Raw genomic sequence first — 15,038 nt, 5'->3', positions numbered from 1 at the left:
ATGCTTGGTAAGCAGGACCCTCTTTGTGAGTTGCAATCAGTAAATAAAATGTCACTCAGTCTATGTGAGAAGTATGACAGACGCTAATTATTCTGCGAGGTCACATTATTTCGTTACACAGGCTTAAGCGTATTTATTCATGTGCGTATGGTTGTTTTTACGTGTCGGTGTTTACCAAGCAAAAAAATCCAAAATTACAAGGTGCGTCAAAGTAATTTTCTCTTCGAGTGGTAAATAACAGAAAAATGGATCGTTATGTCATGTCTAATTATCTACATGTAAGAGATCAACGGGTATAATGCCACGAGGATATTTCTTTTCTATTATTTAGCTTTCTTTTCTGTGTTTTTCTTTATTTTCGCCTATTCACAGAAACCGGCATCCAAGGGAGAAAACTCCAACACAAGTACAGAAGATTTAGGACGTTTTTACAAAACAACAAATATGTCAGCATCTGCACCAGGTATTCAACTTCTAACAACTAATATAAACGGAGAAATCACCATTATTTTAATATTTTCTATTTTACTTTGTCTACAGCTTATCTAAAAAACTAATATTTCACAGTACTGTAGTTGAGGAAATTTCGGATACGCACACATATTTAACCAAATTTAAAATTTCTGATGTTAACTTATTAGACATTGTTGTTATGCTTGTCACCAGTCTTGTATATGATAAACTTTATTTATAAATTTTGATATTTGGGTTCTAAATCTTTGGAAAATATAACTATGAGAGTTGTACCTGCCACCTGGTTGCAATAAAGAGGGGGGGGGAGGGGATGGAAGAAAAGTGGAGATTGTTTTAGATAGGGTTTCATAATCGGACAAAACTCATAATCGATCATCAAAAATAATTGAACCACCCTTTTCGATCAATCATCGATTATATAATCGAAACATTTACTATAACAAAGTAAATATGTACAATGTTCATATCATGCTTTAATATTTATAAGAATTCCATTTCCATGTAACCACCACTTTATCAACTGAAATAAATTAGTTTATTAATAAAGATATACTATGCTCATCCTTGAGTAAAATATTTATCAAATAAATTCGTTAAAATCTATGAAATTATTATGTCTCACTTCCTAAAAGCAATGAACAAACTATGTATGGGAACAAGTTAAGTTGGTCCTTTCTTAACAAAACTGCCATTTTTTTATATTGACACTATATATTGATATTGCAACCACCTTTAGTGTGTAGAATAATTTTATACATAACATATCTTCTTTGTGTGAAGTCAAAACATTTTTATATTTACAAATAGACTGTGTAGCATTTTCAATATTCTCTAATGTCAAATTTGAGCATAGTATACCTTTAAACTAGCATGCCTCACAGTCAACTATTAACTCCATGGTCACCAGTATACATGTACTTTCATATTCAATTGAATAAAAATTATTGTTTCAACCAAATTGGCTTTAATTTAGTGTTGTTATAATACAGTGAGTCACTTAAGTAACAGCAAGAAAATAAATTACCGATAATCGATTATTAAACTTTGTAATCAATCATCGCTAATCGGTTCTATAAACGATCAATTTTCGATTATACTCAATCATCGTTTAATCCCTAGTTTTAGATATATAGTAATCATTGGAATTGACCACCTGTCATAAATAACATTGATAAATTCCCGATTAGGTCTAAGTCCTGTATTTTGTTACAGTTGTGTTATGTAATGTCAGAGTTTTATTAGAAAATTAAAAATAGACTTGTAAATAATACTAAATTCCTTCTGACAGAGTTTCATTTATAGTTTGATGGTTTCAAGATATAATCAAATATTATAAAATTTCATCGCCCTAAATTACGGAAAATATCAATGCAATACAGTTAAGTAAGTTTATAAGTTTTCCAGATCCTTGACCTCAATATCCTGGGAGTCCCCCCTCACCCAATAAAGAGAAGTTCCAAGAAATATCCACTGAAACTAAAAATGACTTCATGGAGTTAATGGTTATAGAGTAAGATATATATCTGAATAGTCATACTTATGAATATGAACAAAAATTACAAATTTGAACATTGATTATCTTTATAAAAACAAACCTTTTTATCAATTAAGAAATAGTGATTTTTTTTAAAATCCTTAAGTTTGTTATAAGCCATATCCAGTGCAGGGCTCGAGCTAGTGGGCGATTCGGGCGAAATAGTCGCCGAATTCTGTCTGACTTCGCCGACATCCTACATGAAAGCGAAGATGAAGTCGCCCGATTTTATTGATCCATTATTGAAAATTACCAACAATAACAATAACTGTGAATAACATGTTGTGTGTGTTTGCTTTGATTACCCTCGCCGCCGGAAAAAGGGACTGTCATGCATCTCAATTAACGCGAAATGTCATTAATCCGTTTGTTTACCAACATGTCATAAAAGTCTAATTAACAGACACTCGAGGAACAATTAGACTCCGCCCACAGCGAGATTACCGATACGTGCGAGAAACCAATCGTAATTCACGTTTTAATCGAGGCGACATTATTAAACCAATCATTAATTCGTTAACATACAACTACCCGTAACAATTATTTATGATGGACGGATCAAACGTCCAGAATTAAGAGGATCGCTCGACATATAACTGTAACGGTAATTTTAAATGAAAGTTATGATAACCTTTTTTGTCGACGAGTTAAATTTGATAAAATTGACGGCGTAATTACACTGTATTTATTACAAATGAAGTTAAATTAAAGATCGTTTCTTTCGTTATCTACTTTCATTTTCTTTACAACATAAGTGAATATGAATATAATGTCCGGCGCAAACTTTTTAATAGTAAATCAGAAGGGAATAACTGTTAATCCACCCATGATATGATCCATGATAGGAATCAACTATGGCTTTTTATCTTCATTTAATGCAATGGTTGCATTACATGATACTCATTCTTATTACTTGTTTCAAACTACTTTTAAATTAAAATTGAATATTCTGTAGTAACACAAATCCAATTCATTTAATAATTTAAGATACGTAATGTGAGTCAACATAATTGCGATAACAAACAACAAACATCGATAAATGAATCTCCCAACTTCTCCCTAAAGTCTCCCCACTTCTCCCTAAAGCAGCTGGAGGGAGAAGTGACTTCTCCCTAAATTTTGAACCTAGCTTGAGCCCTGCAGTACTTAACCAGTGGTTTTTTTCTACTTTATTAAACAACCTGTGGCTTTCTGAAGGGGAAAATAGAGCGGGATAAATCAGAAAAAGGGGAACCTGAAATCAAATTCAAACAACTGAAAATGGAATTTACCCACACATTTTATGAAAAAAATTAATTTCAATTCAATTTAACATGCATGGTACATAGCAGAGGCTGTCTATAGGGACAGATTTCTGTCTTCTAGCTGATATAAGTCAGATGCTGTTAAGTCATTGTTCTGGTAGAAAGAGCACAAGGCATTTTACGGGAAAATATTAGCATTTTTAGGGGATAATCTACCTATTTTAGGCTAGGGGAAACAGCATTTATTCAGCTGAACAATACAGTAAAAAAAAACACTCTTCACAGATTTATCTGTGGTATATTACCCTAATGCATTGCACAGATATACTACATATTTGTTTTTATTTATTTAATTTTATTTAAGTTTTTTTAGTTAATAACCATTAATAGTGGAAAAACTTAAAAAGCTGAATTTTACACAATTGTATTACAGTAGTATTTGGACTAGCCACAACAGAGTTGTGAGCAATAATTATGAATTAATTTCTTTCAAAAATTTCTTACATAGGGATTTCTCAAGACTGGCTTGAGAGATATCAGAAGAATTTCGAAAGTTCAGAGAAGAATATACTTGCTCAGAATGTGTGCACACAGCATAACCTGGTTGAGATGTGTTCAAGCCGAGCCAGGAAACAAACTACTCAACATTGCTTCTCACACAAGGTTTGAACCCGTTTCAATACTAACTTAAATAGGCTTGTCATTCTGGACAAGACCATGTCATCATTTTGTGTGAAATTTTTGACTGAAAAGTACAGACCATGATCAGATGGTAGGGGTGTGTTGGCTGATCTATTTCTGCACTGGTTGCACACCTAGAATCAGTTGCTACTAGCAGGCTAAGAGTTAAGTATTTAATAAATGCTGAGCCAATTAATGTACTGTAACAAAAGTAATAATTTGAGGCAGGCATTGAAATATGTTTTCAGAGTTACTCATTCTGCAGGACGAGTAGCCTCTAAATCCAATGTGCAGGCAACATTTTTTACTTGTCCTGCATCAAATTCTCTTAATTTCTACTTGTAATTCATGCGGACAAGTGGAATTTTCAATCTTTGATTTGAAGTAACCTAGTTGAGTGAAATATTGTCCCGAATAAAAGGTCTCAAACTATTATTAAGTAATGATTGTTTATTTTTTAATCCCTAACAAATAACATATTAAATTTATCAAATGAAGTTTTATTTTAAGAAACTCTTCATATTGGAAAAGGTATGTTCAATAAAAACAATTAAATTACCTTATATACATTTTAATTTTTCCATAAACGGTTCCTCTTACAGGTTGAGAAAGAAGGCAAACCAATGACGGACCAGAAAGGATCAGGAAGATGCTGGATTTTTGCTTGTCATAACATTATGAGAATTCCTTTTATGAAGAAATATAAACTAGATGAATTTGAGTTTAGCCAAACTTTCCTCTTTTTTTGGGATAAGGTAAGACAATGATGTAAACAATAATAGTTTTAGGTGTTGAGTATTCTCACATAATGACAAGAAAATAGATTCTTTTCACATAGTAATTATTACCTCCCGTGCAAGCCATTTTTTTTTTTTGGGGGGGGGGGGGGTGTCATTCCTAATATATCATGTGCATAAGATAAGATAAAAATCTCACATAATTCTATCATCTTCATGAATACTGATGAAAATCTTTTACATATTTGGGCTATAATAATATTTTGCTGCCTTTGTATAAAAAAAGACAATTCACATAAATTGGATGTTTATATGGATTTTTAATATTTTTTTAATTATATAGAAAATATGATTATATAGAAAACACCAAAAATAGCTGCCACTTTTGGCAAGGGAGGTAAATAGTGTAAAAATTGGGAATAATTATAGTTTAATGATGATTACAGTTTTAAAAAAAGGAGCTGCAGGCATCCTGAATAAGCAAACAAAGTTTCCATAAGTCTTATTTTTTGAAAAAAATAATTATTTAAGAGTTTCAGAAATAAATTTATATTTTAAAAGTATGCTGTAAATACATGTATACAAATTATGATTGGATTTACATTTTGTCTAAGAATATTCTCAGAGCAGGGCATACTTTTACATATATTTCAGTATATCAGAGATTAGCATATAAATCACTAGTTGAAACACCTGAAAATCTTGTTTAATTTCAGGTTGAGAGGGCAAATTATTTACTGAATGCATTTGTTGAATGTGCGAAGAATGGTGAAACATATGAGGGAAGGCTTATCAGTCATCTATTGCACAATCCCTCAGAGGATGGTGGACAGTGGGACATGCTTACAAACTTGGTTGAGAAGTACGGGGTTGTACCAAAAGTTTGCTTTCCTGAGAGCTGGAGTGCAGAAAACTCGCGGAAACTTGGAGAACTGCTGAATAATAGGGTAAGATATAAAGAGTTTATGTGTAGATGTGTTACTAGGCCAGGAGATTGGTATTTTTGGTAACGCTACCAATTTATGAGTCATTAACTTAATATAGTTAAAAATCATCTGCTAAGTAGAAAAGCCCCCAAAATCCACCATATAGAAATACATGTGTATCTTGTGTTTATTAAGCATAGTCATTGTTCAAGGTCCTTTCAAAGAATTTCAGACTTTTCAGTTCATTTTGCTCTTTAATTGCATAATCCCTATAGATATAATCGTTTGACCAATATATAGACAAATTACACCAGAAAGTTTATGCTGGAAATTTTATATGAATTATTAAATAAGTTGGGAGCACTGTCAAAGTATTTTTTTTTCAAACTGTGTTATAGGTTTTATACATTTTTTAATGGAAAAAAGTCTTCTCCAGTATGTTTAAGTCTGAGGTTATAAAGAAATTTTCAGGTATTTTGATATGTAAGAAATTGGCAGAGAATGCATGCTGACCAATAAAAAAACCTCAAGTTCCAAAATTTAATAGAGCTCAGAAAATTTTTATAACCTTTAATGTTTCAAGCATTTCTTAAACATATGGCATGTGTGGATAAAATTGTTTAATTTTTTTATATTTTCAGTTAAGAGAAGACTGTATGACGTTACATAGACTGGTGGCTGCTGGGAAGACAGACTCAGAAATTAATACTGAAAAGATGAACATGATTGAGGAGGTTTGTATTCATTGAAAATAAAGATGTTATATGAAATATATCTTACTGAAATATGAGATATTTTCATACCTGTGTCTGAAGGTTATTTACCTTGAGTAGTTTGTTTAAATGGTTATGTCTAGCAATTTTCACTATTTCAAGAACAAACATGGCATTGTCCATATAGCCGGCAGGTTAACTGGAAAAACAATTTTGCCCGCTAAAAATTGAGTCTATTATTTCCAACTTATTTGTTTCAAATAACTTCAAATATTTTTTTTTCTAACAAAAATCTACAATTTGTTTTACTTCCACTGACAACAATATTTTAATACTTCATCTAATGAATATCTCTAAAGAAGGGTTTAATTATGTGGCTAAAACTAGCTTTCTCCAGAAATCCAAATCACAATGAAGGTGAAACAAATATAGTGGCTATCAGATCTACATGTAAGAAATAAGTAGATCTGAACTTTAGTCAGATTGATGAAAATATTTTATTAGATATAACTTTAACCTTTTAAACAATAATTATATACCTCCAAACCACTTTGTATATTTTAAACAAGTTTCACAGGAATGATTCTGATGTGGTCATTTGGTAATGTAGCATACATAGAATCTTTACACAGTTGCATGTCTTCAAAACCAACCTCATCAAGGGGTCACTTTCTTTACTTTTTTTTCCCCAGAAGCCATTCATCAAGCTTCAGGAAGTATTACGGTTTGGTTGTTAAACACAGGTGTTTGTTTGTGACTTTAATCAGATGCAAAACAGGTCTCCTTCTTCATACAGATTAGTCACTTCCTTAAAATGAAACAGAACTTAGGGAAAAATATTAGAATTGTAACATTTGTTATATACCTTTTGCAGATTTATCGCATCATGTGTATCGTACTTGGAACGCCACCGACTAACTTTACCTACCAGTACTATAGTAAAGGTGAAGATGATAAAACACCCCAGTATAAATCGTTTGGACCGACCTCACCACTCAACTTTTATCGTGAACATATCAAACCAGACTGTGTCAATATGGAAGATATGGTTAGTATTACATTTTGGCACATTCTCATCTCTCAAGTTTAACCATTTAAATGATGGACTTTTCTATGTTTCAATCTGGAAGAAACTATTCATCATTTATAGGGAAATTTTCCAGATAAATACTGACTGAATAGCAAACTGTGCAGATCATATCAGAGAACACAAATGTGTGACACTTGATTCTGATGTTTTATTTCCTTTGTAAACATTGAACTTCATTATCACTGATGTTTTACAAGAGGATGAAATGAAAATTCAAAGTTTTTTTCTATATGTACAGGTGTGTTTGGTGAATGATCCCCGTAAACAAAATCCGTACAACAAACTGTACACTGTACAGTACCTCGGTAACATGACTGGTGGCAAACGGGTGCTGTATATCAACAAACCAATAGAAGACCTAAAACAACTTACTATTAAATCAATCGTGGAGAACAAATCAGTAAGTATATTTTAGAAATTATCAACTAAGTATTGAGGTTTGAATAATAAACCAGGATCGGACTTAAGACTGAACAGCTGTTTATTGGGTTACTGCTGTTTATTTGAGTATCAGCTACATGATTATTTTGGGTTTTAGCTTTTTATTGAGTTTCCAAAAAGATGTTATCCGGAGCTCGGCAAATGTGGGTTAATCCCAGCTAATCTGAAAGTACAGACAAACTTTTATCTTTAAGCATTACGGTGCACTACCCGTCACAATAGATAAGTGTACCTGTTGCGCTTATTTTCGAAGCTGTTACTGTAGAAGTTTCTTTGAACCTACGGAAAAGCTGGGAAAAACCCAAATATTCTTAATCTTTTGAAAAAAAAATTTAAACAAAAACACATAAGCTTCTGTATTTACAACATAGCATTAAAGTGAACTTTTGGACTATAGAATATTTGGAATACAGAAATTCTGAGAATGTTAATAACTAAGACTTTCATCACTAAGTAAGTAAAGTTGCTGGCTTTAATTCTGTTCCACTCATAGATGTTGGTTTAAATCTTGTCAGGGACTTTGAAATTTTTTATGTACTAAGTTGTTTGTCCGGCTTACAGAAAGTTGGTGGCTCTACATGTGTACCTGCAAGTGTCTAAGTGTCAAATGACCTTAACACTATCTATGTCCTGACAGAGACTTTGGATTCTTTCATGTGAGGAAGCTATCCAGCTAGCTTAAGGAATGTCGGTGGTTCTACTCAGGTGCCCGTTCATGCCTAAAATAATGCATGGAAGGGCATCTTAGGTCTTTCTCCACTAGTAAAGCTGGAACGTCGCCAAATGACCTATACTGTGTCAGTGTGATGTAAAACCCAATAAAAAAACAAAAAACTAAACCCTTACTGCAAAAAAGAACAAAATAAAAACTAAGCATGAAGGTGTACAAATATTGTCTGTATGATTTCAGCCTGTATGGTTTGGCTGTGATGTGGGCAAGTCTTTCAGGGGTCAGGACGGATATCTTGATCTGAAAGGGTAAATGTTTGTTTCACATTTTTTAATCCAAATTTTAGATTGATATAGTTTGAATCAATGCCTGAAAACTATTATATAATTTGTCCAAATATAAAACATGTTTCATTGCATAGGCTTCTCTCTTTCATAGTAGTTGTGATTTGTCCCTCAAAAACTTCTTTTTGACCATATAATTACTCCAAATAATGGTAATTCTAATGAATTTTCATGATTGTGCTTAACAAAACATATCTTAGAAACACAGAACATATCTTAGAAACATGAAATATGTCTTAGAAACATGTCTTAGAAACATGAATCATGTAATAAAAACATGAATCATATCTTAGAAACATGAAATATGTCTTAGAAACATGTCTTAGAAACATGAATCATGTCATAGACACATGAAACGTCTTATAAAGATAAAACATGTCTTAGAAACATGTCTTTACTCTTAGAAACTTGAAACATGTCTTTGAAACATGATACATTGTACAATGTACATTTCTTAGAAACATGAAACATGTCTTAGAACAATGAAACATGTCTTAGAAATATGAAATATGTCTTAGAACAATGAAACATGTCTTAGAAATATAAAAATATGAAATATGTCTTAGAACAATGAAACATGTCTTAGAAACTTGAAACATGTCTTTGAAACATGATACATTGTACAATGTACATGTCTTAGAAACTTGAGACATGTATTAGAAACATGAAACATTTCTTAGAACAATGAAACATGTCTTAGAAATATGAAATATGTCTTAGAAATATGAAATATGTCCTAGAAATATGAAACTTGTCTTAAAATCTAGTTGGACTGTTATCAAACTTGTTATCAACTTTAATAAAGTTGTCGTGTATTTTTTGTGTATTTAGGATTGATTACAAACTAGTGCTAGGAATTGATACTCTCAAAATGAATAAAGAAGAGAGACTGATGTATGGGGAGTCACTTATGACACATGCAATGACTTTTACAGGTGTCAACTTACAGGTGAGTGTTAATGTGTGTATATAGATACTACATTACTAAAACTAGACCTGTTGGCGGTCCTTGTGTCTGAGAGGTTTGAGTCACTAACTTAGAATCACCTACCCCTCAGTGCTGTGTTCAAATCCATTCAAAAATGTCTATCTACTTGTAGCTTATATAAAGTTGGTGGTTCTACTCAGGTGACCATTTGTATTGGAAGTAATGCATTTAGGGGCACCTGAGGTCTTTATTCACTATTAAAGCTTGTAAGTTGTCATATGAACTTTATATTGTAGGTGTAACAAAAAACAAAACTACATTTGTATAGTGTGAAATTTGGCTGTTCTTCTGGCTGATCAATCTCCAAATTCTCAACATGATATCGCTAAAATTGGTTATGGAACAATACAAAGTTGAAGATTAACAAAGTTACTCTATTCGTATGGATACAGTTTACATGATAAATTAAATGGCAGAAAATGAAAACTTAAATAAAGTTTTTTTAAACTTAATTATGACATAAGTTTATTCATGTGTACAAAAAATCACTTGACAAAACCTACATTTTATTCTAACTTTAATAGTGTTACATTTAAATGTAGATTTATTCCTATTGAAGACTTTGTAATTGTCTAATCGAGGATCTAGCTAGCTTACTGACTGTGTCAGTGGTTTTACTCAGGTACCAGTAACCTGTTTGTGCTTTAAATAATGTACAGTGCTAAAGTGTCCGTATGACCTACATTGTGTTAGTGCTACAAAAAAACCTGACCAAAAATAGTAAAAAAAAAAAGAAATTGCTTCATTACACTCCTGCGCCATGGTAAATTTGATAGATTAAATTACATATTGCAGCAGCCTCTTTCAGATGTTTTATTCACATATTTATTATTTGTTTCTAGGACAACTCTGAAGGAAAAACACCAAAAGCAGACAAATGGAGGGTGGAGAATTCTTGGGGGTCTGGGCGTGGTGATAATGGTAATTTTATGTTTTTATTTTTTTATGTATTCTGTATTATTACATCATCTGTCTAATAAGCCATGCCTTTTCTAGCTCTCCTGATCAGAATAAGTAAAAAGTCCTTCAAGTCCTAGGTCCAAAAACCTGATAAATTTTTAGTTTTAAAGATTTTTGACAGGTTATATAGCAGCTGCCTATATATATGGTGAGGGTTATCTTGCAAATAACCTTTATATATGGCCATATAACCTGTCAAGAGTCTTAATAAAGAATTTATAATACATTTGTACCCAGTACTGCAAACTTCTTTTTTAAAGGAAAAATGCAATTATTTCATAAATCAGTTGCAGCCATATATAAAGTTTATAAAAATATCATGATTTTCCACCAAAAAAACGAAGTCATAAATGTGTTATAAAGCCTTAACTAGTCAGCCACTTGGAGAGAAATTAGTAATTATGGTTTGTTATCCAGGGAAGCAGGTTAGATGGATGGACTGCCCAGATATAACAAAAATCGTGTGAAGAATTGGTTTTATTACATGCTATTCAGTGGTTTATAGAAATATATCAGTGATATAAAACTGGTAATTTCACTGTTTGAAACAGTGAAATTACCACTTTGATAATTTCACTGTATTGAATTTAAGCCCCTTACGTTGTTTCAGTGAAATACCAGAGTTCACAGTACTGGGTACCAACTTAATGACGTGACGTCGTAAATGACGTCACGTTGTATTATTACTTTTCATTCAGTATTAGGTTTAATGTCTTTTTGAAACGTTTCTTTGCATGTAATAAAAAGAAAATTTGTTTAGTTTAGTGCGAGATCGAAATATATTTCACCTTGTGGCAGTGCCACTCCTGAAATATACCTTTTGGTGCTCACTCGGTGAAATATATTCCGATCTTACACTGAACTAAACAAATATCCTCTATTTAGAACCAGAGAAACAAATGACAAAAACCAAAGTCTCCTCTATAGAAGCTTTTTTGATAAACTATATACTTGAAATTCTTTGTGACGATTTTAAAACAGGTTATAAGTCTGCTACCATATATTATTTTTCCTGACATATTTTTCTATTAATTTATATTAAAAGGTTACCTTGTGATGACTGATGACTGGTTCTCAGAATTTGTGTACGAGGTTGTTGTCAGTAAGAAGCTTCTGGATGCACAGACTCTAGCACTGTTGGACCAGGAACCAATCGTTCTTCCAGCATGGGATCCTATGGGAGCTCTCGCTCACTAACAGGGAACCAGAATGATAAACACCATTCTAGTCTGTGATTATTCTTTGTGTGAAAACTGTTCAAGTAACTAAAATAAGTATTTATCACATACCCCTGCCACTTTTGCGACTCCGTAAAAATGGTATTGCACGGCCGTGCATATATTTTGATGTGTTGTTATTTGCATTATATGAAGAAGCTAAATGTTAGTTGTTATATTATAGGCGCGTCAATGAAAATGAATCTTTTTTCGTTTCAAACTGTCTTTATTTTTGGTATGTGATAAATAGAATATTAAATTTTTATTTTTGGAATGTGATAAATAGAATATTAAATTTGTGCAAGTTCTGTACTAATTTTATTGAACTAATTGAAAAAAATAATATTATGCTCGCCAGAGGGTCATATAATATAATTGTATTCAACTGTTGTTCAATGAATTCAGTATTAAACTTACACTCGTTCAATATCCTCTATTTATTATATAAAATTCTCTACTTTGATGTATAAACAACTTAGTTTTATGATTTCATTCTTTGATGATGGTACTTACATGAACAAATCTATCAACATTCCAAACGTTTTATTTTACAAATTTGTTTTATTTTCATAATTTACAATGTTATTATTATTATTTTTATTATTTTTGGCTTGGGAACATAAATGTTTTGAATTTCAATTTAGCTCACCTTGCACAAAGTGCCAGACAGAGCTGTTTGGATCTCTCACAATCAGGTGCAATGTATGTCTGTTAACATTTTCCTTTAAACACCCATCTCCTCTGATACAACAATGATGAAACTATGTATGTATGTATTCTAGGCTTAATGAGGGTCCATATGCCCTGTCAGGCACTGTGAGTACGAACCCTTGACATGTCACCATTCATGTCTTTAAATGTACTGAAAGGTGACCTATAAATTTAGATTTCAGTACTTCACGGAATGATACTAAATATGTTGATAATGAAACTTGGCAGTGATGTTCCTTTTTTAATGCCCTATCAGAGGTGTTCAAATAATTCCATGCAAAAATTTGGTTATCATGGCAAAAGACAGGAAAAAAACTTTAAATCTTACAAGAAAGACTAAAACTTATAAAAAAAAATATAGTATTACAATTTTGACCTCTTTGATGCTGAAAATAAATTGTCATTACAGAGGATGATAAAAGATAATTGTTTAAAAAAAAGCATATAAAGGTTGCAGACTTCATTTAGGTGAGCTGTAAAAGGACCATTATTGTCCCCTTGTTTTGGTGTTGGTTTTATTTATTTTATTTATTCATAATTAAGTTGCCATATACTGTCTTAAAGATTAAATCATGTTGATAATTATTTTTTGATATTATTTTATCTATATTTTTGTATTCTGTAAAATACGGTTCCATCAAACATTTGATAACATATCATTTGATTAATAAATAACTATTTTATTACAAATTTTGATAATAAGTCCTTAGAATTTGAGATTTTATTTCAATGAGTTTAAAGCAGTAGGTATTCAGATTCTTTTGTAATATGTTGGTGCCAGTAGGCAGAGGGTTAAGAATTGTTATTATGGGCAAAACTTTCATCAAGTGTACAAATAAAGTGATTTAAAGCTGCACGCCTCCAGATGAACCAAAATATTTTAAGAATTTGAGAAAAATGTACTAAGTTTTTAAGATAAGTCAGAAGAGTTAAGAAATAATTGGCATGTAATGAGGTAGAAATATGTTACATCTATAAAAAAAATGCCGCCAAGGCAGTCATAATCAATATGTATATGTATGTTTTTTTTTATTTCTGATAACATTAAAAGATTTGAGTCAGTGGAGGAGTGGTTAACACGTTGGACTAGTAATCTAAGGATAGCTAGCAGCATGGGTTCAAACCCTGTCAGGAGCAAACCGTTGTTTCCTTGATCAAGAAACTTTGCATTCATTGTTTAGTACTGGTTGGTTCCACCAACAGACTTGACAGAATTTCAATTAGATTATAGCTTCCAACATAATCAAACTAAAATTTATTAGTATAAACTAAAAGACTTTTAGTCAACCTGGATGTTCGCAGCTACAAAAATTATACTTAACAATGTGAGATATGAAGAATAGTAAATGTTTAAAGTGTTCAAATCCCAGATACAGCGCTCTTTGTTATGAATAGGTTGAGAATATCCTGAATCAAATCAAATTGTTTTTTATTTAAGAAAATATTGTTTCAGGGCTGAATAAGTTGTCATGGTAAATTTTTACCTGGTTATGTTATCTAAGAAGCTGTGATGTTGTGATTGTTTTGTTGTTGTTCTATACATGTATTATCTTTTTTCTCTTTTTTTCTTCATCTTTTGTTTGTTTGAGAAATTTAAATTTCATAAAAAATCGATTTTTATTAAGGTTGAACACATTTGATTTATATACAATCTTGTCAAAATCAATCACTACCTCGAAAAATAAAGAACATATATAAATGGTATAATGTATAAGGGTTTGTTTGTTGTTGTTGTTGTTTTTGTATATTTTTTTCTCAGACATTTAATGTGATTTGTAAATGAGGTGATAAACTACACATTTTGATTTCTAATATTTCTTTGTAAATTCAGTAAAATTAGAAAAATTTTGGAACTTCGTTCTAATATCTAATGAAGTACTCTTAATACTTAGACTTTAGTTTTCCTTTTGATATGGTTTGCATGCAAAAATTAATTTGATTGTGTCAAATGTATTTTTGAGTATATGCATGAATGATGTGAATATTTATCAAATGATATTCTTGTATACATTAATATATGCACAGTTTATACATGTGTATGAAATAATCCACCGTCATTTACAATGCACAGCACAGAATATATATATATTCAGATCTATTTTCAGATCATTTATAATCAAATAAAGATTAAGAAAATAATGATTGTTGTTCTTATAATTGCGAATTGAGGTAAAAGTCATAATTTAAATTCTATATGCCCACGATTGATAAACATGTAATCAAATGTTAATGGTTCGGCCATGGGTATCCGACGATGCTTTGACGAGTTAGCCAATTGACGTGATGACCAAAAACGGGACGAGTTAAC

General features: G+C 31.4%; 1 protein-coding gene across 1 annotated transcript; it reads left to right on the top strand.

The window, feature by feature from the left end:
* The first annotated feature begins 318 nt into the window (after positions 1-318).
* On the top strand, positions 319-14,869 carry LOC132721317 (bleomycin hydrolase-like). The gene is made up of 11 exons (XM_060705600.1): positions 319-463; positions 3,761-3,915; positions 4,536-4,688; positions 5,387-5,617; positions 6,238-6,330; positions 7,184-7,357; positions 7,638-7,799; positions 8,751-8,818; positions 9,686-9,803; positions 10,685-10,763; positions 11,848-14,869. The coding sequence occupies exons 1-11, from the start codon at positions 445-447 to the stop codon at positions 11,997-11,999; spliced, it is 1,404 nt and encodes a 467-aa protein (XP_060561583.1). The 5' UTR covers positions 319-444; the 3' UTR covers positions 12,000-14,869.
* The last annotated feature ends 169 nt before the right edge of the window (positions 14,870-15,038 follow it).

The sequence above is a fragment of the Ruditapes philippinarum genome, unplaced genomic scaffold (assembly GCF_026571515.1).
Source record: "Ruditapes philippinarum isolate M1 unplaced genomic scaffold, ASM2657151v2 ctg1039_1_1_1_1, whole genome shotgun sequence".
Classification (NCBI taxonomy): Eukaryota; Metazoa; Mollusca; class Bivalvia; order Venerida; family Veneridae; genus Ruditapes; species Ruditapes philippinarum.
This window is presented reverse-complemented; position numbering and strand designations above follow the sequence as displayed.

What these genes read in the sequence shown, in the direction of transcription:
- LOC132721317 (XM_060705600.1), top strand. An exon ending in CAATCGTGGAGAACAAATCA is followed by an intron (nt 7,800 to 8,750) that starts GTAAGTATATTT and finishes GTATGATTTCAG; the next exon opens with CCTGTATGGTTTGGCTGTGA. An exon ending in GTCTGGGCGTGGTGATAATG is followed by an intron (nt 10,764 to 11,847) that starts GTAATTTTATGT and finishes TTATATTAAAAG; the next exon opens with GTTACCTTGTGATGACTGAT.